The sequence below is a fragment of the Garra rufa genome, chromosome 22, assembly GCF_049309525.1.
Source record: "Garra rufa chromosome 22, GarRuf1.0, whole genome shotgun sequence".
Taxonomy (NCBI): domain Eukaryota; kingdom Metazoa; phylum Chordata; class Actinopteri; order Cypriniformes; family Cyprinidae; genus Garra; species Garra rufa.
Window position 1 is genome coordinate 16,228,911 of NC_133382.1, and position 26,146 is coordinate 16,255,056.

At 35.9% G+C, this 26,146-nt stretch overlaps 1 protein-coding gene across 2 annotated transcripts in view; it reads right to left on the bottom strand.

The window, feature by feature from the left end:
* The window catches only part of snx29 (sorting nexin 29), a 173,185-nt gene that overhangs the window by 31,183 nt on the left and 115,856 nt on the right, over window positions 1–26,146 (bottom strand). For both annotated transcript variants that reach the window (XR_012341437.1, XM_073828126.1), the window contains one exon: window positions 12,617–12,757. Coding sequence is in view for 1 of the 2 variants with exons in the window: in XM_073828126.1 (XP_073684227.1) it covers window positions 12,617–12,757 (141 nt within the window). In the remaining variant the exon portion in view is untranslated. The remainder of the gene's footprint in view (window positions 1–12,616; window positions 12,758–26,146) is intronic.

Genomic DNA, 26,146 nt, shown 5'->3' on the forward strand with positions numbered 1-26,146 from the left:
TATTGTGAAATATTATTACAATTTTAAACTGTAAGTCCAGTTTCAGTCTTACATGATCCTTGAGAAGTCATACTAATATGCTGAATTGGTGCATATTTGTATGATAAAAGAGATAAATAATGAAAATAGTTGTGCTCCTTAATATTTCTGTTGAAACCGTGATGCATTTTTGATGAACTGAAAATTAAAAAACAAATTGAAAAAACAGAAATCTTTTGTATTAATGTAAATGTCTTTACTGTCACTTTTAATTGATCCTTGAAAAACAAAAGCATTACACTGTACCATAGAAAACACAATTAAATAATGCATAATAGGAATATGACTAATTTTGTATTCATTTTGGAATATTATAATGCATGTGGTGTGGTGTACTGGTAACATATTTAGACAGTGAAGTTAAAAATTGTAGATTTGAACTCTGTAAGCAGCAATCAATGAACTAACACCATTGTGCCCTTGAGCAAAGCACTTAAGGGATATTGTCTCTGTGACAAGTGTACTGTAATAACTGTACCTTTAGATTAAAGCGTCAGCTTAATAACCACTATTGTTGTAGAAATCACCTCCGCCACTTTCTGACAAGGAGTTTTTAAATGGCAATGAGTCATAATAGCAGAATAAATAAATGGTTCAATTAAACAGTCCCTAGCGCCATGTTATTAATACACAGAGCTGGGTAAAATGTGTGACAAGGAAGTATATTATGCTACAAAACATCAATATACGCCTTTACAACAAAACACTCAGGAAACAGTGATGCATTGCTACACTTATCTGTCTGCATATGTGGGTAAAGCGAGCAGGTATTACACACTGGCATTGTCCTGTTTTGCTGTGAGGCTATCAGCTGAGAGCAGGGACAGTGAGCACAGTGTCTGGGGAGGATGTGCACATTATCTCTGTACTGACACCCTCTAAACAGCCAATCCCCAGACAGCAATAGGCCTCAGATAGACTCACCAAATCCTTCCATCAGCCTCTCAACCTATGAGTGGATGAAATAAACCTACCGCACAAGCACACACATATGAAACAACACAGTCACTTGGCACAAATGCACAGTTAAGATACTGAATACTGTAACTCCGTAGTAAGAAAGCTTGTATTACTTTATCACAAATATATTAACTCTTTCTCCACCATCTTTGAGTTACCTCGTCTTTTATAAGAAAACACTTTGCCGCCACAGACAAGATTTTACACATTTCAGTGTTTTCACTGTTTTATGCTCAAGGGCACTATTACACATTTTCTAAATAACACCAAAATTGCCCGATCAGAAACACAGGCGAGGAAGATGCAGAAACATGAAAAATAATGCTGTCATCAACAATACACAGCATATTAATCTAAAGAGTTAAAATGTCAATCCAGGAATTGGTAAAGGACTGTGCAAGCTTCATACTGCATATGATCCAGATGTAGTCTTTGATAAAAACTAGATTTTCTCAGCTTTTTGCTCAAAATGTTGCTCAAAAACACTGGCGGTGGCTGGCAACTTTTAAAAAAAAATGCTGGCGACGACAAGGGAAAAAATGAACAAAAAACAAAAACGAAGACAAAGACAAAGACAAAGAATAACAACAACACTTTATATTGTTATTCTATCAGTAAAATAAGAAAAATATTAGACTTGAAAAATAAATAATTTTCATCATATTACTTATTTAATATATTATATTGTTATTATTATTATTATTATTATTAATAAATTACTTTATGTAACTTACATATGTAAAATAGTTAAATATAAAACTAATACTATTTTACCGTATCATATTTATAATATTATTAGTTTATTTTAATTTGAATAAAATATTCTATTCTTCAAAAAAAAAAAAAAACATTTGGGGCTATTATCCACAATAATACATGGAAGCCCCTGAATAAAAAGTAAAAAGATTGCAACTTTTTATTCAACAATTCTGACTTTTTCTTTTAAAATTTTGTGATACAAACTCACAATCATGACTTTTTTTTATCAGAATTGCCTTTTTTTTCTCGCAAATGCATGTTTGTATCTTGCAATTCAGATTTTTTTTCCTGACTTCCTTTTTTCATGCAATTTGGACTTTTTTCTCAAAATTATGAGACAAACTAAGTTATAGTCGCAATTGTGAGTTTGTCACACAGTTCTGAGAAAAAAGTCAGATTTGTAAGTTTATATCTCACAGTTCTAACTTCACTCTTAATTGCAAGTTTATATCATGCAATTCTGACTTTATTTCTCAGAGCTGCATGATATAAACTTGCATAAAGTCAGTATTGAGAAATATAAACTTGCAATTCTGAGAAATAAAGTCACTACTGATAGATAACTCACAATTCTGAGAAATGAAGTCACAATTCTGAGAAATAAAGTCACTATTGATAGATAAAAACTCACAATTCTGAGAAATGAAGTCACTATTCTGAGAAATAAAGTCACTATTGATAGATAAAAACTCACAATTCTGAGAAATGAAGTCACTATTCTGAGAAATAAAGTCACTATTGATAGATAAAAACTCACAATTCTGAGAAATGAAGTCACTATTCTGAGAAATAAAGTCACTATTGATAGATAAAAACTCACAATTCTGAGAAATGAAGTCACTATTCTGAGAAATAAAGTCAGTACTGAGAGATATAAACTCGCAATTCTGAAATAAATTCGCAATACTGAGTAATTAAGTCGGTATTGAGAGATATAAACCCGCAATTCTGATAAATGAAGTCACAATTCTGAGAAATAGAGTCAGTTTTGATAAAGTCGCAATTCTGAGAAATAAAGTCGCAATACTGAGTAATAAAGTCAGTATTGAGAGATACAAATTCACAATTCTGAGAAATAAAGTCAGTTTTGAGAGATATAAAGTCGCAATTCTGAGAAATACATTTGCAATACTGAGTAATAAAGTCAGTATTGAGAGATACAAACACGCAATTCTGAGAAATGAAGTCAGAATTGCGTGATATAAACTTGCAATTGTGAGTTAAGTCAAAACTGAGAGATATAAACTCGCAAATCTGACTTTTTTCTCAGAATTGCGTTACAAACTCATGTTTGTCATGTTTATATCGTGCAATTCTGACTTAATTTCTCAGAATTTCAAGTTTGTATCTGACAATTCTGACTTTATAACCCGCAATTGCAAGTTTGTATATAACAATTCTGACAAAAAAGTCAGAATTGTGAGATTTCATTTGCGAGAAAAACCATTAGAATTACAAAAAGTGGCAATTACCCTTTTTATTTTTTGTTCAGTGGCGGAAAATGGCTTCCATAATAATAACACCTAATAATACAACTGAAGACATATTTCCACAAAAAGAAAACAAAATCCACATAAAAACTAAGGTTTACGTTTATAAGGTGAACAAAAGCAGACAACTCACCAAAATCCTGGTTACTCCAACCCTGAACCACTGAACCATCCTAGAGGTCAATTTGACCTAAAACTATTCAAGAAGCTCTACCTGTCTCAGTGTGGATACAACTACTCATCCCGAGAGTTTTTAACAGGATAACACCGGCTACTTTCCATGATCTCTCAATTACTGTCTAAGACAGCTCCCTTAAGATTTATTCCCCTTTAAAGTTCTGAACCGTGTACAAGACTCAAAATGGAGCCTGTAAATGTGATCCTGATAAAAAACCACATCCATAAAAAATGTAAAAAAAAAAAAAAAATCTAAACACGGCTGAGGAGCTTATGAGGTGACAGTTTGACTGGAGTGCTGACAGTCGCCTCTCTTTGATGTCATCATTCTTCCTGTGGTTGGCTGGGTTCAGAGCGGCTCTGCTTGGTATTCAGGGCACATTTGACGGGTAGGCTGGGGAGCGTTTAACGTGTTTGCCCGGCAAGCCTCTGACAAATCAGCTGTTTAGGAGCTGTCAGTATGGTTGAGCAGCAAGGGGCCTGACATGGCCCAAGCAGATGGAGTCATGGACACGACAAGACAAAAAAATCATATTCCATCCAAAACAGAGAGCTTCACGACAATTAGAGAAAGACAGAAATAAAGTTACAGGCTCAAGATATTTTAAACACCAAAACAAGCTATGAGGAAGCTTTTATATTTATATTTTCATGCTATTACTTCTCTAAGCCGTTAGACTTTGCCTGGTGGATGATGAAAAGAGACAAAAAAAGTCTAATAATCTAGATTTTCTGTGCTATCACAAAAGCATCAAATCAGAAGTAGAAAACAAATGACAGCTGTAAGAAATTCAAGATCTTTAGACCAAATGTCAGAGGAGATGCAAGAGCAGGCCTAGTGTTGCACTGGTTTTAGCGAGGCACATGAAAGGTCTGGATGGGTAATTACACAAGCTGCTGTCTCAAGATGAATGATGAGACTAGCAATGAGAGACTCACAGATGCAGATTAGACAAGGCTAGTACTTCATTTCATCCAGCAAGTGCAGATGATCAGGAGCACACACTTTCAAAGCGATATAAGCTTCCTCAACCAAGGCATTATTTGCATTTGCTCATCATTACTATTCTCACTTTAACTAGTCAGGGATTAAGAGATTCAGGCTTAAAGAGAACACAATTCAAAAAAGTAAAATTCCATACTTTGATCAATATGTTGCATTCATGCTGAATAACTATTTATTTTCCTTTTTTAATGAAAAGTTCAAGTTAGCTCTTTTAAATCAATTATTGATTTTTAGTGAATATTTTATTTTAATTATATAAAATTACACATTTTACCACAAACACACAAAGAATTTACAATAAAAATAAGATTATAAACTGTCTGAATATCCATCCACCTATTTCATCACATACAGTTGAAAATTTTACATCATATACAGCTGAAAAGTTTCATCATATACAGTTGCAACGTTTCTTTGGTTTTTCAGCATTTTTGTGTATTTGATCTCTTTCCAACAATGACTGTATGATTTTGAGATCTATCTTTTCACTCTGAGGACAACTGACAACTCATAAGCAACTATTACAGGAGGTTCAAACACTCTCTGATGCTCTAGAAGGAAAAACGATGCATTAAGAGTCGGGGGTGAAAACTTTTGAACAAAATGAGGATGTGTACACTTTTCTTATTTTACCTAAATATATTATACTTTTTTTTACATTTAGTACTGCCCACCAGAAGGCAAAATGTGTAATTTTACCCTGATCTTCAAATTAAAAAAGTTTTCAGTTAACAACACAGTATTCGGAATTAAGTGTATGTAAACTTTTGAACTGTCATTTTTATAAATTCAACTATTATTTTCCTTGTGGACTATATGTAAATGTCTTTTATGTGAAATATCTTTTTCAGGTCAGTACTAAGTAAAAAATAACATGCATTTTGTATGATCCCTCTTATTTTGGTCAAATATTTAACAGATAATTAAGATAATTAACAGAATAATTAATAATCAATCGATTAAAAAAATAATAAACATTTATGTATGTAAACTTTTAACTTCATCTACACATAGAGACCAAAATATATTTATCATGGCCACAAATTAATAATACATTCTCTCATTTTAAAAATCATGGCCACATTGTACTAATTCGTTCCCTCGTTTTAACTCAATCAAAACTGGGCAACGAATTAGTATGACCACAATTTGCTAAAAGGAGGAAACGAATTAGTACAACATGGCCATGACTTACTACAAAAAGGGAACAAATTAATAAGCAGTGGGAACAAATTTCCTCATTTATGGCCATGATTTTAACTAAAAGTGAATGAATTCATAATTTGTGGAAATGACAAATATATTTCATGAGCAGGCTTTGTATTTTTTAAGAAGGAGCCACTCAATAAATCTGAAGTACCCTGCTAACCTCTGATTTATCCAGCCAAATGGATCCAGGAAGAATGACTCTATGGGCCTTTTTAGGGTACCCTCAAAGATTCGGCTCAAAGCTCAGGACTGCGGAAGATCAGATATCATACGTGTATACGTGTGCAATGGCGCGCATCGCAAGGAAAAAGAATGGAGCCCCTTTTTAACAAAACGCCACCGAGCTCCAACAAAATAATAACAGAATTAACGATTACATGACAGCTAATCTCAACGGGCCAATGATTACCAACAAAAGCCCTGTCGCCATCAAAACCCTCCACAGTTGCAGCCATTTCAACTTTAAAAGTTGCTCTCGACGCACCCTTTTCTCCCTGCTTTCTTTTTCTAACTGAGCCCTGAGGTTTTCCACACTCCAGTTGAATTTGCATGTCAAAGTTTCAGCAAAAACTTCAGCGGAAGGCAGTTAACAGCTCGAGAACTGAGAACAGAGAAGCTCCTTCTGCCCCGTGTTCGTATGTGCGCAGCTTGTGCACAAAACCCGGTTCCCTGAGAGGTCAGGAACTTATCATTGAGCAGAGCGAGTAACTCGAGGACAGATGCAGACACATCTCCTAATTGACAATTGCTCAGCTGTTTTCCACTCCTTGGTGATATGTTAAGAGCAAGATGGCGAAATGTGGCGCGGGGTTAAAAATAACTCGTTTTTTAAGGCTAGACCAACAGCTGACTGCTGGTAGTGCAAAACTAATGTGCTCAGAGCAGGTACAAAGCGTGCTGTCTTCATGCCAGCCCTGGGGTTGATTGACTCTTTTGATTGGCCGTCCTTGAGGTAAGACGCAGGCTGGCAGTGCCTGTCTGGGTCCCGGTAAATCAGGTCTGTCTTTCACGCTCTAAAAAGCCTACCTTTGAAGGGCCGCGCGGGGGCCAGTGGCTCTGCCTGGCACACTCTCAAAAATCACAGGTAGCGAGAGGAAGCGGTGCCACAAGCCAATTACCTGCCCCCGGGTGAACAGTGTGGGGAAAAAGGGAGGAAAATGAAAAGACAGGTGGGGAATCAGAGTGCTGTCAGAGTGGACTATCCTCATTAGTGCATACAGTGCTGCCCCGCTGATGATGCTGATGGGCGCTGGGGCAGAGGGCAGGACCACATGACATAGCAATCTTGCCCTCATACTCACGGCACAGCAGCCTTGAAGATGAAAAGCTAGGAAGAAAGTGTCAACACCTCCAAAGTGGCAAAATCAATGGTGATAGAATTGAAGTTGGCAACCAAAACTCTATATATCAGTAGAGCACAGGGTCAGAAACAGGGCAGAAAATACCACTAAAATAAACCAAATTTCAAGATTTCAAGAAAGGGGGCAAAAAATAACCCTGCACAAGTAAACCAAATCTATGACAGCTATTGTGATTTAAGTTGAAGTGAAAATGAATGACAAGTGTTAACTGCATTTACATTGCACTTACTGTAAATCTGCTCATGTTGCTACAGATTTCTTTTTATACATTTTTGGCAGTGTTAGGTATTATAATCAATCATTTTGCAATGTAGACACCTTCAGTGATTATAATGGGATTTTCTGCAACAGTGCATAACTCACACTAGAATCTTTTAGCTTTCTGTATATAATTTAATCCCAGTTTGAATAACCATTTTGTTTTAGCCAATAACCAATGTGAACCCATGTGTAAAAAGTAGTGGTGGGCCGTTATCGGTGTTAACGTGAGACTCTTATTGGGTGATAAAAAAAATATCGCCGGTAATCTATTCTCAAAGTTGGGTTGGGAGCTGCGTCTATACTACGCAAGCCATGATGACTTTCACCTTGATAGTTTAGCGCGGATGTATACCTAGCAGTGATGCGCGGGTCAATGTATAAACAACCCAAACCCGACCGACATTTTCAACTAACCCACCCGCAACTTGGACCGCAAAAAAAAAAAAGTAAATATTGTACCCGACCCGCTTCCTGACCCGCATGTTTAATATTTGCGACTGACAGCAGTGATTATATGCGGCTGCGGTGGAGGTGCGTTCACTGTCAAACATCATTCGGCATTAGGTAGGCTAATTTTGTCAAAAGACATGTTCTTGATTACAAGAAAAATACAGATTGTTCTTCTTGTGATTTATTTTGTCTTTCCTTTATACAGATTTAAATAGTTTCGTTTTTGAAGTGCTCTAAATTATGTCTGTGATTCTCCGATGTTAAATATGATCAAGAATTATTTTATTTCGATCTACAGTGTAATAAAAGTTAAGAAAAAGATTAGCCTATAGCCCTAAATATATATAGACTACAAGCTAATTCATTTTTTCTTAACTTTTAACTTCTTCTAAAAATTATCAAGAATATTAAATGAACTTAATAGGCTAGGTTAACGAATTTTCTTATACAAACATAATGAATGCACTTCAAAACGAAGTTTTCATATATAAATTCAGGAATCACGAATATGACAAAATAATATTATTTTATATTTGTATAGCAATAATAGTATCAAATAAATAAGGAAATTATAGTGCTTTGAATTTATTAAGTAATGTTTAATTTCGTTTCGCTCTCTGGAAATGTAAAGAAAAAATACCGTTTTTACTTGGAATTCATTTTTAATCCCTGGTTTTAAACAAGCATATACATGAGATAATTTATATATTATTGCTTGAATAAACATTTAAAAATAGATCTAGAAATTTTATAATTAAGGAAATTAAACAGACCTAGGCATTTGAAAAGACATAGTGAAATGTGTCTAATAATTCCAAAAAGAAAGAGAAGCATTGGACATAATCAAAATATTCGAGACATTTATTAGGAATACCATTTTCTTAACAATTAAGATGCTGCATGTGTTTATCCAGTCTAATCGAAGTGTGCGTCTCTCCCCCGACTTTCCCAACAAAAATCCCATCCCCTCTCAGAAAATACATAAAACTGACATGACTGAGCTATATGCGTTTAAAAGTAGCCTATTAAAATGGTACAATGGCATTGCTCAGTTCAACGTGTTGGGAAATAGGGCATTTTGTCCCGCGTCAGCATTTATTCAACAGTTAATAACGCTCAACATTCAAAAGGTAAATATTATTCAGCCAATAAAGTGTAGGTCTATGTATTTCATAGAAAATTGTGTCTAGTACTATATAAATTAAAAAGGTTTAATTGGCATCTTTATTTCAAACGACCCGACCGACCGCGACCCGAATATCATTAAAAATATTTTTGGATGACCAGTGACCGCGGGCACCCGCTAATTTCGATCAACCCGCGCATCACTGATACCTAGCCGAAATGCACTGTAGGGGGCGAGAACGAGTCTTCGAACCTGTGTGTATGCCTACTGTGAAATTACCACATCAAACGAGACGTGCTAACATGGATGCAGCTATGAAGCCGCCGGGTTTGCTTCACGGCAGGGGCGTTGCTAGACCCTTTTTACTGGGGCACGTGCGTGAGTTATAATTTACTTTGATAATCCCGAAATAAAGACATTTAACTATATGCAACAACTGAATTGAAGCTTCTAAAAGCAACGCAGTTTAACCGAAGACTATGCACGCAGATATCCATGCCCGCATTAGACCAGGGGCTCATCTCCTGTTTCCAAAATGCATCATAAACTGCTTGACAATTGCATTTACAACACAATTAACTATACAAACTTGTGTAACCAACTATTCCTACATTGCATGTACTTCTGCGTAAAAGGCTGCGCGATGTGCGCGTTGCAGTTAAATACACAGACGCGCACGTCGCGCAACCCGTTCTCAAAGACTTACTTTTAGTCATTATTTGGGTAGCACACATATTCTGAATGCCTTCGGCAGAATTCAAATTAGCCATTTTAATCTAGATTAATCTAGATTAATTCCAATATTACAATGAGATTAATCTAGATTAAAAAAATTAATCTATGCCCACCACTAGTAAAAAGAAATAAACCATTTCAGAAATGGTTCTCAGCTTGCTGTGTTTGTGTAGCAAGAATGTGATGTGCCACTTTTATGTATACTATTAATCATCATTAAAGTGACTTCTTCCATGTTTAAGTGCAATAAATGCATCCCCAGTGCATCTACCAACACAGAAAATGTGAAAAAGGACAACCCAGCAACTAAGTTTTGTCAACCCTTACTCTACAAGCATGTGAAATAATGATCCGCTCAGATTTAGCTCCCCCCGTGATGTAGAAAATGGATTTTATTATATTATTACTGCCCCTTAATCTGCACGTTTCTACCCATGGTGCCGCAATTTGGTGTACCAGTTCTAACGCCACTGCAAAAGTTTGAGCAAAGCATTCTAACTGTTTTGTCATTGGCTGCACAGACGTGCAGAGAACACTATTTAAAGTCCCAGCCTTTAGAGAAGGAAAGAGAGCAGTGGATTTATTTATTTACTGTATATTATGCTGCTGCCAGACAGGTCTAATATAAACATTCAATTTCTTTCCCAGCTGTTTACCTTCACAGACATAACCAACTGTTTTTGTAACTCCTGTGTATTCAACATAAACTTGTGTGTATTTGATAGTTTAAGCGCAATAAGACATAAAAGAAAACTTAGTTTAGTACTCACAAGCTGCGTGGCAGCCACATTCTGTGCACATGCTACAGATGTGTGCACTCAGAAAAACATATATCAGAAGTTTAAACTAATATGGGTTTAAAACGCATTATTTCATTGGTGCCGAAAACAGTGAGTTTCTGCTTCAATTCAAAATAAGAATTTTCAAAATGATATACTAATGATCTGTGGAATATATTTTGAGCTGAAACTTCACAGACATTCTGGGGACACCTAAAATTTAAATGCTGTAAAAAAGGGGCATGATAAGTAACATTTAATAATAATTATACTACAGGGCCGCTGAATGCCTGAATGTAATTGGCTGACAAACGTTTTAAGGATTGCAATTATTTTCAGGGAAACGCACGGCGAATGTAGTTCCACGCAGCTCTGGACCGCATTTATGTCTATATCACTTAGCCACATGATTTCAGTCATTTTAGTCTCAAATAACCAAAACTCACTTATTATGTATGGAAAGCACATATTTTATTTCTCCCACTCTCTCTCTCTTACAGACGTATACAGATACAGTCAGCACACATTAACATATGGGCTAATGTTGTTAGCGCTGCACTGACGATTAACAAGCAACACTGTTTCTGAAGAAAATGAACTTAAAGTTTCACTATTGGTAGAGATGCTGCTGCTGAACACTTGAGAGACGCACAGACTCAGGGAGGTAATTCACAAGCTTAATTTCTCTCTACCTCTCTTTCTGTCTGTCTAAACTTCATTATTAACTGCATTAGTCTGCTATCAACGGCTCAAGCATCGTTACTAGGTCTAAAATTACGTTTTGGAATTAGCAACAGATGCGTTGGATGAGCTGCGTCAGAAATTAATCCTACTCACAATATGGTTTTAAGGACAAAATCCAAACAAATGCCTTGAAATATATCATCTAATTGATGTCTTGAGGTGTGGTAACTGTAGTATAAGCGGAATTACTGACTTTGGTCAGTTGAATTCTTAGAAAATAATGCACAGCCGAGGTGTAACAGCCCGTAATTCATTCATCACCTCGGGCTGTATCCAAAATCCCCCCCATACCCTCAAATCACTATTTGAGGGGACAGCCATTTTAAGTGGTGTTTGAAACCATAGTGGATGTTCTCTTTATTGTTCTGTATTCTGTTGTATTCTGATTAATTGATATAGTTGGTTAAATGCACATATTTGTCATAAAAAAAAAACTACAGAAGTATATTTAATAATTTTCTGTCCAAAGGTAAATAAAATGCCCCAGTAAATCAATTCCAGGGGGCAAATGCTGCCCCTTAATAAAAGAGTTGATTTCTACCCCTGGAACAGTGTGATCTTGTTGTGTGGTTCAGTCAGATCAGTCAGTCAGAGAAAGTGCTGAAGAAGTAGATTACGGCATTGCAACTTCTAAATATCTGCAGGTTTTAAAACATCACTTCGCACTCTTTTAATTGCAAAACTACTTCACCAAATTGTGAAGGTGAGACAGGGCCCAGCCACTAACAGTAATGTCATGCATGCTGGTTAGTAGCAGGTGGTGATGGTGGCATTGATGGAAAGTGCTTTTTTTTGGGGGGTGGGGGCTCTGGCTCTCTTTTCAGCAGAATACTCTTTATTTTGGCTTTTTGTGCTCTCCTGAGATGTTTTCTGCTCATATTTGTGGATTACTGTCATTTAAAAAGTTGAATGCTGTGGCCTACAAACTTTTCCACTGCCAATGTTTTCTGCAGGCTGTGCACAGAATCAACAATCAGCTTTTGAGTGTGTGATAGATTGTTTTCCACAACTGTGAATTCTTTGAAAATACATTTATGTCAGAATTCACGTTTGCAGATGCACCTTGTCACCTTTTAGATAGCCGTTTTCTTTGCAGTACAGGGTCATGCCAAATTCTGAATTTAAGAAATGGAATTCACAAGTGTGAATCTGGATTTTAACTTTTACACAATGCTTTGTCATGTTAACATTCAAAGTACGCTACTTACACTTGTAATTGAACAAATTTCTATTGAAATTAAATCCTTTTTAACTCAACTAATTCATTTTCAACTGCAACGGTTTTCTCTTTTTCAAACTCAAATTTAACTGAAATTCAGGAATTTTCAATTTAACTCTGAAAGATGCAGTAAATTAATAAATAAAACGATATGTGATAAAGAGAAATACACCAATGAAATAAAAGTTGTTATGTAAATAAATATTGTTTGCCTACTAGTGTATTTTCAGGTGAGTCAAGAAACAGAAGGACAAGCAAAAAAAGAGAACCTGCCATTATAGAGAAAACCTGCAGTACATACCTTGTTGCCGATGGCTTTTTTAGGTGGGAAATTGAACGTGTCGACTTGTGGGAATTGTGGCCGCAGGTAATTGTGCAGCGTCCTGAACTCAGCATAGCGCCGATACACATTCCACTCATTGTCCAGGATTCTAATGTACACCTGAAAAAAATAAAAATGCAGAAAATGTCACGGGATACGGTTATGAGTATCTGATGTGTCATTTTGCTCTTGTTAGTCTCATTATTATTTGCATCGGCTGTAAACTAGCTCTCCTGTGGTGCCACAGCCAGATAGACACGAGGGACTCTATCTAGAAGTGCATTGCAGGGACAACAACAAGGAAGAGGAGGGAGATAGGAGGAGAGGGATGCTATTTTCACGCCTCGCTTTCTCCTTCAGAACAGGACAGAAGAGCCTGGCTCGAATTACCCAAGCAAGACCTCTGATCACAGCAAAGCGGCACGCTTAAGTCTCCTGAACAGACAGGAGCGAGTCCACCGGGGATGCGGAGCAGAGAGTGTGTACGTCTGGCTTTAGTAACAGGATCTAATGAGAGGTTAGACTCTGACAGCACGTTAGCACCTGCGAGGCAACGGTGACAATGTCAAACTCAGGCTGTTCTGAGACTACTGGTGTCACTGCGTCAGTGCAATCACAACCTGAATAAAAATCATACATGCAAACCAGACACTGAAATAACTCAAATGGCCTTAAAGGAACACTCCACTTTTTTTGGAAATATGCTCATTCTCCAACTCCCCCCAAGTTGAGTTTTACCGTTTTGAAATCCATTCAGCCGTTCTCCTGTTCTGGTGATATCACTTTTTAGCATAGCTTAGCATAGATCATTGAATCCTGTTAGACCAATAGCATCGCATTCAAAAATGACCATCGAATTTCCATATTTGTCCTATTTAAAACTTGACACTTCTGTAGTTATATCGTGTACTAATACCGGCGGAAAACATAAAGCTGCGATTTTCTAGGCCGATAAGATTAGGAACTACTTCCATTCCACATGTGCAAATGCTAAACTAGCTGAGAACTAATTTCAGGAGCTGGGTGATATTACTGCGCCTGCTTCGGCAGCAAACTTCCTTGACTATTACGCCGGAATGGGAGTGTAGTTCTTAATCTTATCGGCCTAGAAAATCGCAGCTTTACATTTTCCTCCGGTATTAGTACACAATATAACTACAGAAGAGTCAAGTTTTAAATGGGACAAATATCGAAACTCGCGATGCTATTGGTCTAATAGGATTCAATGATCTATGCTCAGTTATGCTAAAAGTGATATCGCCAGAACAGGAGAACGGCTGAATGGATTTCAAAATGGTAAAACTCAACTTATTTACAAGCTGTCGCAAAGTTCATGCATCAGCTTGGGAATGGGGATGGTTTTTATATATATATATATATATATATATATATATATTTTTTTTTTATATATTTTTAAAGTCTCTAATGCTCACAGAGGCTGCATTTATTTGATCAAAAATACAGTAAAAACCGTACTGCCATGAAATATTGGTACAAATACTACTACTAATAATAATAAAGGAGATGTTCACTTCTAAAACCAAAATCTACAGATAATTTATTTACCCCCTTGTCTTAAAAGACGTTCATGTCTTTATTTCTTAAGTCGTAAAGAAATTTTTTTTTTTGAGAAAATCATTTCGGGATTTCTCTCCATATAATTGACATCTGTGGTGCCTGCGAGTTTGAACTTCCAAAATGCAGTTTAAATGCAGATTTAAATGGCTCTAAACGATCCCAGCTGAGGAAGAAAGGTCTTATTATCTAGTGAAACCATCAGTTATTTTCTATAAAAAAAAAAATACTGTTTTTTTATACTTTTTAACCACAAATGATAATCTTGTCTAGCTCTGCGTATACTCTGTGTATTCTGGTTCATGACAGTTAGGGTATTTCGAAAGTTCATGTTATCCTCCAACTTCAAAATTGTCTTACATCGCTGTTTTACCTTTTTTTTGTAAAGGGCATTTGATCTTCTTTGCACGTTCAGTTTGTAAACACTGGTTTGGTACTTCTGCAGTGACGAAGGACGTTTCTGAAGTTAGAGGAGAAAATGAGATGGGAGTTTTCTGACCTACCCTAACTGTCTTGAACCGGAATACACAGGTTAAAAAGAATATAAATAACCAATCGTTTTGCTAGATAAGGCCCTTCTTTCTTGGCTGGGATCGTTTAGAGCAGTGGTTTTCAAACCCTGGGTCGCCATGGGTTGATGTATGTAACAAAGTTCAAGAATCAGGGAAGAAGGAACCAGGAACCGGCAAACTTAAAGGAGTAGTTCACTTCCAGAACAAGAATGTACAGATAATGTACTCACCCCCTTGTCATCCAAGATGTTCATCTCTTTCTTTCTTCAGTTGTAAAGAAATTATGTTTTTATTGAGGAAAACATTTATAATGGACTTCTATGGTGCCCCCCGAGTTTGAATGCAGTTTAAATGCAGCTTCAAAGGGCTCTAAATGCAAGATCTAGATCCCAGCTAAGGAAGAAGGTTCTAGCTCTGTGTTTTTGTAAAGGGCGTTTGACCTCCTTTGCATGTTCACTTTGTAAACACTCAGTTGGTACTTCTGCAGTGATGTTAGATTGAAGTTGGAGGAGAAAATAAGATGGAAGTTTTTCAGCATATCCTAACTGTCATGAACTGGAATACACAGAGCTAGACAAGTGCTTAACCGTTTGATGTTAAAAAGTAAATAAATAGTAAAAAAAAAATAGAAAATAACTGATTGTTTCGCTAGATAAGACCCTTCTTCCTCAGCTGGGATCATTTAGAGCCCTTTGAAGGTGTATTTAAACTGCATTTCGGAAGTTCAAACTCGGGGGCACCATAGAAGTCCATTATATGAAGAGAAGTCCTGAAATGTTTTCCTTAAAAAACATAATTTCTTTATGACTGAAGAAAGGAAAACATTAACATCTTGGATGTTCTGGAAGTGAACTACTCCTTTAACTTTAATAACTAAATAAACATAAACAACAAAACGAAAGCGGCAGCCACCTCATGGCAGAATCCAATGTGTATTTGTGTTTGCGCTCTGTTTTAGTAGTATTAAGCATTGTAGCCAATATCTGCTGATTTCTGGAACGCATTGGCCAATCGCGGCGTTCCAGTTAGACAGAATCAACTCACATCTCAAATGAGATTTTGTTTAAGTCCTCGCAAATCCTCTCATTATAATGAACAAAGCGTAGACGCAATGTAAATAATAGATTAAGAGACTGTGCCGCATAGAGAGAGATTCATTGATTATAGCAGAATTTTCTGAGATCACGATAAACTGAAAAAGTTTGATTAAGTGATTAAGGGAGCCCACCTTGTGCATTTTCCTATATATAGTGCATTCAGAGTTTAAATAAAAGTTTAGTTTTTCATGTTGCTAAGAGCACCAATGTGGCATACTTACTCCATTTAGGAGTGACATCCGCATATAAATGCAAGATTCTCTGGAAATCGCAATGACTGATTTGATAATATATATGGGTTGTGTCAATTTACAAAGAGAAAAATAGGGTCACTATTAAAAAAGTTTGAAAACAACTGGTTTAGAGCCCGTTGAAGCTGCATTTAAACTGCATTTTGGAAGTTCAAACTCGCAGGCACCATAGAAGACCACTATATAGAGAGAAATCCTGAAATGTTTTCCTCAACAAAAAAAATCTTGGATGACAAGAGGGTAAGTAAATTAACTGTAAATTTTTGTTCTGAAAATGAACTTCTCCTTTAAAATAGAAGTTTCTATTGTGAATAAAAATGTAATTTATTCCTGTGATATTAAAGCATATTTTTTAGCATCCATTACTCCAGTCTCAAGTCACATGATCCTTTAGAAATCATTCTAATATGCTAATTTGCTGCTCAAGAAACATTTCTAACTATTATCAATTTTGAAATCAGTTGCTCTGCTTAATAGTTTTGTGAAAAACATTCTTTGATGAATAGACATTTCAAAAGAACAGCAATTATTTGAAACAGAAATCTTTTTAACATTATAAATGCCTTCACTGTCACTTTTGAACAATTTAATGAGTCCTTGCTAAATAAAAGTAGGAATTTGTTTAAAAAAAAAAAAATTATCTTTTGAATGGTAGCGTGTATATATATCAAAGAAGGTAATTTCTAAAAGACCATGTTGATTATTAAAACTTTTCATATGAACTACAAACGAGATTTAATTCGTCACACATTATGAATTTTGAATTGTTTGCATTGAGATCATGCCAAGACCACACATAACCAAAAAGGTTGATGAAAACATCTCTTGTGATCCATGATCCAGAACAATAACTAAAGGGTACCCAATCTTTCCCATAGTGCGCTGGGAGAACAGACGTGTAAAAAGCGGAATGACTGTAAAAATCACATTAGAAGGACTTGGGTGGTGAAGATGAGAGTGAGCAGAATAACAAATAAGGCTTAGTCACAAGCAGCAGGCCATTACAGTTTCACTCATAGCCATTATCTTTAATAGCCCGTGCTCCGTTTGAGTTCAGTCTGGTTTGGCACGCTCATGAATATAGGATGTTGATGCTTTATAAAGTTTAATTTAATTCTCTTTACAAATTAGCTCGATCGCAACTGCTTTATGCAAATCTTATTTATGATTAAACCTTGAAATTCTCTAAACATATTAATCAGATGGATATTTCAAAGAAGCCGCCACAATCATATTAAGACACAGAGTGATGAACACACACATTGAACCGCACAAACACACACACGAGAGGTTTTATGGCCTTAACTAAAGGAAATCAAAATGACAAACTGACGGTGTATTAAAGCTTTCATAATCCCATAGAGGCGGTCTCATTAGCATACATATTTATGGCAACAAATCATCCTCTAAAGAGCAATCACTTCCCCCTCAATAATCGCCAATTAATACCACGGAAAAGTGTTTGAGGAAATCCAGCTCTCGCTTAAAACTCTTTCGTGACAAAAATAAATCCAACCTCAATTGAAATGAAAGCTTATGGCAACATGTCAAGAAAATTCTGGAATGAGCCCAATCAAACAAAACAACATTAAAAAAAGGAGTGTTTGAACATTTTTTTAATCAAAATGCAGTTCACTCTCAATAGTTATTAATTATTACCATTACAACCTAGATTTTATTGTGTGTTCAGAATCTCTCCGTCATGCTCAAGTGGGTTACACTTTATTTTAAAGGTTTAGTTCACCCAAAAATGAAAATTAGCCCATGATTTACTTACTCTCCAGGCATCCTAGGTGTATAATGACTTCCTTCTTTCAGACGAATCCAGTTGGAGTTATATTAAAAATTATTCTGTTTAGCTTTAGAATGGAATAGGTGGGTGTTTCTCTTCATCAGTCCAATAAAGTGCATCTATCCATTAAAAAGGCCTCCTGTAGCGAATTGTTGTGTTTTTTAAGACAAATATTCATATTTAAAATGTAAGAATCACTTTATTCCAGCTTGCGCAAACTGGCCGTACCCGGAAGCAGCTCCAGGCGGATGATGTAATACGTTGGCGTTGCGCAAGAGATCAAAACAAAACAACACTCTCAAATCAGAAGTTCAAAACGAGAATTTGTAAAGGTAAATGATGGATGACTTCGATATAAACTAAAAAGAGAGTGGTTTTCCTTTGCTAAAGTAAGAAAACTTTCCTTCTTTTGCTCCTGTAAACAAACGTTGGTTTTCACAAGACTCACCAGCACATACGCAACGCCGACATCCGACGTGATCCGCCTGGAGCTGCTTCTGGGTATGACCAGTTAGCACAAGCTAGATTAAAGTGAATATTACGTTTCAAATATGGATATTTTCCTTACAAAAATGCATCGATTCACTACAGGAGGCCTATATTTACGCCCTTTATTTATTTACGCTCTGAGCCATGTGTGGCACTTATTATGGATAGATGCATTTTATTTGACTTATTTTGGACTGATGAAGTGCCTATGCCATTCTATAGCTTGGAAATGCTAGGATAAATGTTAATATAACTATGACTGGATTAGTCATATATACCTAGGATGTCTGTAGGGTGAGTAAATCATGGGCTAATTTTCATTTTCGGGTGAACTAACCCTTTAATGTGTCCTTGTTACAGTGTAATCATACCTTTAAGTACTGAGTAATATTAATGTACTTACTATATGGTTAGGGTTAGGATTACTGTTTGGCTTAGGGTTACTTGCATGTAATTATGCATAATATATTGTTATTATAATAGTAAGTAGATGTAATAGGAGTAACAAGGACACCTTAAAATAAAGTGTTACCCTCAAGTGTTTCTAGACAGTTGCTAAGGTGTTCTGAGTGGTTTTAGCACATTGTTATGCGGTTGCTAGGGTGATCTGAGTGGTTACTATGTGGTGTTCCAAGTGGTTTTAGGCTGAGTGTCTACCAAAACATTTTTAGCCGGCTGAAAACACCAGGCGCTTGGCTGAAAACACCTAGCTGTGAGCGACTGAGAGCGCTTCTGCAGTGCAGTGTTTTCAGTTTTTCAGTTTATTCTTGCCTGCCTCTTTAAATTTTCGAGCTCATTACAGCAGGATTGATTCTGATTGGGTGTTAATGTTTTTATCGCTCATCAGCTGGAAAAAAATCACTTTATATATATCATCACTCACAATAAAAATCAATGAGTTTCAAGGTGCAACAACATTGTGCAGCACCTGGTTGTAAAAAAAACACCTAATTTTAAATTACTAAACAAACTGGTTAGAGTTTCACAGGTAAGAATGTGTTGGTTTGGGTTTTTTAACATGTATTAAAACTCAATATTACAGGTTTTTAAACTAAAGTACCTTTTAAATGCTTTGTTACCTACCTTGCGTTAGTTTAGAAAAAGTATCTGCTAAAGTCTACTGCAGATATAGATATTCATATATGCGTATTGCTACAGTTGCAGGCACACAGGGAACTTGCTCTCGAGTGTTCACAGACCGCCTCTGACTATTCCAATATTTATAGAGGCCTATAGAAAAAGATACTAATAGGGCATTTAGGTACACATGTCTATGGGTGTTAGCATGTTGCTAAGGTGTTTTGAATGGTTGCTATGATGTTCTGAGTGGCATTAGCACATAGTTAAAGTGTTCTGATCAGTCAGAGACTGTTTTATTATTGGGAGATGCAAGATGAAGCACTTACGGGTTTCTAACAACATGAGTGTGAGTAATTAATGACAGAATTTTCATTTTTGGGTAAACTAACCCTTTAAAATGGCTCACTCCCTTAACAGTGCCCTGACTACTAAACTAGGGAGCTGATTAATAGTGAGACAAACACTTCTGTTGAAGATGTTTTAAGACACTACTAAAGTGTTCTCATTGGTGTTAACTATTGCTATGCGGTTGCTAGGGTGTTCTGAGTGGTTTTAGCACACTGCTAAAGTGTTCTGATTGGTGTTTGCACATTGCTATACGTTTGCAAGGTGTTGCTATGTGGTTTAATTAACCACAAACTGTATAGTTTGTCCCAGTCAAAAGGCAATATCAAGTAAATAGGAAGTATGGGTAAATTAAAAACAACTACATTAATCTGCTCTAATTAATCTAGTACTATATAATAATTCATAATTTGCGTGTGTGACTGGGACACACTAAGTCATTGGTCTATTCATTTGGGCATTATTGTAAGATGGAGGAAGTGTGTATTAGACTTGTGCACCTTTGCAGATGTGTATTACTTCCACTACGGACAGTATAATGGAAAAGTCATTTATCTTTTTTTGAGAAACAATGAAAGGGAGAAAGAAAAGAGCAGCCAGTTTATGATTCATACTAAAAGCAAATGTCAGTCTGGGGGAGGATGCTAATATTTAGCCCGGATATAAAAGCATTTACAATATCTCATTATATCCATATTGAGAGAAAAAGTGTTCCTTATGGAGAGACGACAAGATGCAGAGAAAAGGCATTTTGTGGTGATTTACCACTTACACACACACACATAAACACTTGTCTTTGTTCCAGCTCACACACCTCACACCATATTAATCAGTGCTGTAGCAGCGGGCAAGCGGGCAATCTTGTCTAAAGATGAAATGCAGGGAATTAATGTCAGTTTGGCAGCATGTCTAATTGGAGGTGCCCAGCTGTGGTAAAAGCTGTGGTTTGACCCCTTCTATTTCGGATGGAATCATATAAGGAGACCTCCTCCTCATCTCACGGAGAGAGCGGCACCCTCTTTCTATCTACAGAGACTCCACACATACTCTACTGAGCCATTCAGCTTAACTACAGCTGTCAGTGCACAAATCACTGGCTGCCGGAGTGCCGAGATCTCTTCCTGCTGAGGGCTCCCCGGAGAGATTTGTCTTTTAGTCGATCCTAGAATTATGTGCATTATTCTAATTTGCCCACTAAGAGATATTTTCAGCAAAAATGGAAATGCGCAAACCACCCGCAGGGCTCATTTTACCCATTTTCCGTCAACAAGCTTCAAACTTGCCATTCATGATGCTACTCTAACTGGCCTCTACCCACATCTAACTGATAGCGATGCAGTATCACAACAAGAGATATTAAGAGACCCACTAAGGTTTTCGACAACAGCAAAAAACATTCAGTACAACTGAGAATGAGAACAGTTCAGATAGCACAAAAAGTGGTAGCACTTCAATGTGCCCGTTATACAGTAATGTATTTACTATAGAAATAATAGTAAATTATTAGTGTAGTAATGGTGTTTTTTTTAAATCCTCATAAATCATTATCACTTTCTCAGATCAAGTCATTCTCAGGCTGCGTTTACACCAGTGTTGTTTTTGACAACCATCTTAGATTTAGTCTTAGTCTTAGTCTTTTGGACTAAAATGCTTATTAGTTTTAGTCAAATTTTAGTCACTTCTATATGTGATAGTTTTAGTCCAATTTTAGTCGACGAAAAGTCAAAAAGGTTTTAGTCTAGTTTTAGTCAAATAAGGGGAAAAAGTAGTCTTTTAACAAATTAATGTAGGTCAGTAAGTATTTTGCTGTTGGGTAGTGTCACTTGAAAGTTCTGAAAATAGCAGATCTATAGTTCAACACAATGTGAGCTTCCGGATCGACTATTTTCAACAATAATTACAATAATGAAGGAATGTTTTAAAACATAACAGACAAACAAGGATGGAATGCTAAAACGGCTTGCCATACTAGTATGGCAAGGAGTATTTAATGCTAAACGGCTTGCCATAGCGGCAGATACGTTTCAGGTTTTGATTGGCATGCACAATAAGCAGAAATGTCATGCATTTTAAACGTCTGACGGACCACCCACTAACATTTTCGTCTATTCTCGTCTCGTCAACGAAAACTCACACACGTCTCGTCATGTTTTAGTCATCAACTAGCCATTTTTATCTCGTCATCATCTCGTTATTGTCATGAAAAAAAGTGGCGTCAACAAAATGATTTTGTCATCGTCATCGTCATCGTTGACGAAAACAACACTGGTTTACACCAGTGCATTTTCGTTTTAAAATGCAAAACTTTTGCTACGGTTACGCCTGTCATTTACACTACTGGCCCTTGAAAACAGATACTTTTAAAAAAGCTGTAGGCCCCGTTTTAGTTTGAAAACTCCAGGGTTGTGTTTCAGTGTAAACAGACCAAAACGTAGACATATGTCATATGAACATTGCAGTCGTCATTTACTCCTGACATCTGAGCTTCTGAAGACATAGTGGACTACTTTTGTTTTTGAAGGGAATACGCCCTCGATCTGCCTAAATGCGTCTAAGTTCGCGTGAATCATTCATCCAGCTTCACCTACAAGTGAGTATAAGGTTTTTTGAATCTTTGCAAATCCCTTTCCTAATAATGTGCTAGCAGGTTCCACGGCTAAATGTAGCTAAGGTTTACAGTCTCTCAGAGAACTGCTCATCACCCCACGAAAGAGTGGGGCGTGGTGAGCAGAGCTCATTAGCATTTAAAGGGTCTTACACCGAAACGGATCGCTGTGAACAGAGCTGTAAAAAGGGTGTTGTTTTAGAAATTTCAACCAAAGTATGTTATAGACTTTTCATTAGGACCCTAAAGAATCATATTAACTTGTGGAAAATGGTCATCCGATGACCCCCTTTAATATTACTCACTACTTTATTTATGTGTTTACACTGTAACATGGGCACATTAAAATAAAGTTGGCTCAAAAGGTAAAAGCAAGTTGTGAAAAATCAAGATTAATACGAATAAAATAAATAAAAAAGGGAAATATAACTGTTGTGCTCATTGCGTTTATCTGTCAACTGTCATTTTGACTGTCAGTTTCAGTCCAGAGATATTCAACTCTGTGAAGAAAGTACACAGTTATTTTTCGGGGGATTTCTAGGTGTTACTTTGTCTCACATTTTTATTTGGAATTTTCACAACTTGTGAAATAATTTGTTAAATAATGTTACATTTCAGTTTTTTTCACCAAACCCTATTGTGTACCCCCTAAGTACTTGGAATATACGACATGTGTTGCATGGGACAATTCTATAATAATTTTGCATCTTTTAAAAAAAAAAACCTGATTGCTGATTGCTATATACTGTCAATTTATGAGTGTGCACACACAGGACAAATTTTTTATTTTTTTTTTAATCTACTTTCGTGATCTGAAAAAGAAAGAAGGGCTTATGGCATTAGAACAACACAAGTGTGAGTAAAATGATTAGTGATACTAAATGTAGTAATAAATGATCAGTTAATTTTTATTGTTGGGTGAAGTATCCCTTAAATATTATACATTTTAGATAAAATACAGTCAGTTATTTGGGTAATTTTTACTCCTCCAATAAAAATAATTCCGAAGAAAGTCAAAACAGGATCAACTGTCACAAAGAAGTTACCCTTCTGTTTTAAACTATAAGCAGAACAAAATTATTGTGCATATTTCCAATCAAGCTATAAATGGTGAATAATGACTGTGAAAATATTTACACTTTATAAAAATGCTGGGTTATTTTTTTTTTTACCCAAATGCTAGGTTCAGCCTGTAGGGTCATTTTATTGGGTTATTATTAATATTTTTACCCAGGTGGTGGGTAGGTTTTCTGCACTCTAAAAATGCTAGTTGTTTTTTTTTTTAACCCAAATGCTGGGTTCAGCATGTTGGGTCATTTTAAATGTTTTACCTAGGTGCTGGGTAGTTTTTACTGTCAATACAAATGATGAAATGTGAATATAAGATAAGTCATGAATATACAGTAAGTCATTTAATGAACTGGAACAGCATACTAATAGCAGTTTTCTTCCCACAGATTCCCAATGACTGACCTGAAATTTGATTTAAAAAAAAAATATTGTATACTGCCAAGTGCCTATATAAAACAGATTTTTATGCATTTTTATTATTTAAAATGAAAAACATTCAACTGGTTGACTGACCCACCACTAAAAAAAATTTAACCCAGCATTTTTAAGTGTATTTGTATTTAGGGTACATAAAATGCAATTAAATAAAAAAAACATACAAATGTAATGTCCACCACTGTTATTCTCATAACATTATGCTATTAAACACATCATGCGATACTCTGTGTTTGGAATTCTCATTACTAAAAATGACAGCTATCCTGTGACTTATCCACTTTTGGACACTCTCAGTGGACAAATTAAATGAAATGGTGAAAATGAGTGTGAAAAGTGCATTTTTAATAGTTTCTAAAAGTCCAGCAGGGCCCAAACTATGGCCCGGATTAACCGTTACATTATACTAACCAGAATTTTAATGGCGTGTCCAAAACCAGGTTACACTAAGTAGTGGATCCTAAATAACTCCATTCACAAGTAAAATCTAATTATCCAGTTTTGAGCCCTGATTCTGGAAAGCACACTCATCATGGTACACAGCCCTACAATTTGACACCCACCCCCAAGTTCACTCTACACTCCAGTTCTACCGAGACAAAACATTTGCCAAATTAGGCAGAAAATAGAATCCATTTGGAAGATTGCTGTGCCAGAGTCATGGTGTAAAAGGAATGACAGAGCCAGAGAGAGAAATGAAGAGAGGAAGGAAAGGAGGAGAGGGAGCAATAAGGAGGAGTAAGAGGAGTTTTTCATTAGGAACATTCAGCCGCAACATCTGTCACCTGTGTGCAGAGTGCAAGCAGGTGTGTGTGCGCATGTCGTGTTCAAATCGTAACCATTATCCTTCCAGATGACATTCAAGAACCTCAAAATACGAGTAAAACCCAGTAAGCACTCGTTAAAGCATGGTTACATGCATGAATGGTCAAATTCACTTAGCTTTATTAAGCTCTCCGCAATCGAACAGGAAAACAGTCCTGAAGAAACAAAGCACATCTACAGCAGCTAAAAACACCATTCAATCAGCAAGACAGCATCGAATCAGAACGTTATTATACCTAATAATAAACTACTATTCAAAAGTTTGAGGTCAGTATCTTTAACATAAAAATTACATCATTTTATTCAGTAGGATTTCTATTTCAAAAATGTTTTTCTTTTTAACTTTTTATTAATCGAGGATTCCCCTGTCAAAGACCCCCCTGAATAAAAAATTTAAAGAAGTAATTGCGAATCTTTATTTCACAATTCTGACTTTTTTCTCACACAATTGTGATACAAATTTGCAATTTTTTTTCTCAGAATTGTGAGATATAAACTCACAAATGAGAGTTATAAAGTCAGAATTTAAAGATATAAACTTGAATAAACAGATCATAAACTGCATCTCACAGCTCTGAGGCTTTTTCTCAGAATTGCATGTTTTTTATATATGTATATATCGTAAATCTGACTTTTACTCAGAATGTCAGGTACAGTATAGGCCTACACTCACAATTGTGAGAAAATATCAGTATTTTTTTGCCATCAGAGCTGGACTTTATACCTCACAATTGCAAGTTTATATCTCACAATTCTGAGAAAAAAGACAATTTGCTAGATATAAACTTGCAAAAGCAAGCAAAAAGTCAAAGAAATTTCTGACTTTATGTTTTCTGATAAGTTTATATCATGAAATTGTGATTTTTTAACTCACAATTTTGTTTATATCACAAAATTCGAAGAAAAAAGTCAGAATTGCAAGATATAAAAACGCAATTCTCAGACAAAGTAAATTCTGACTTCGTTTTTTTGCAATTTAGAGTTTATATATTAAATTGTGACTTTATATCTCACAGCTCTGACTTTATAACTCGCAACTGCATGTTTATCATGCAATTTTAAGAAAAAAAGTGAGAATTGCGAGAGGTAAACTAGCAACTGTGAGAATAAAAGTTTCCAATGCAATTATGAAACAAAAAAATTAATAAAAAATATATTTATATCATGCAATTCTGACTTTATAACTTGCAACTGCATGTTTATATCACAAAATTCTAAGAAAAAAGTCAGAATTGCCTGTTTATATCTCACAATTCTCCGGAAAAAAAAAGTAAATTCTGACTTTATTTCTCGCAATAGCGAGTTTTATCTTGCAGTTCTGATTTTATAACTCGCAACTGCATTTATCATGCAATTTTAAGAAAGAAAATCTGAATTGCAAAATACAAAAACACAGTTATTAGGGAAAAAAAGTAAATTCTCACTTAATTTC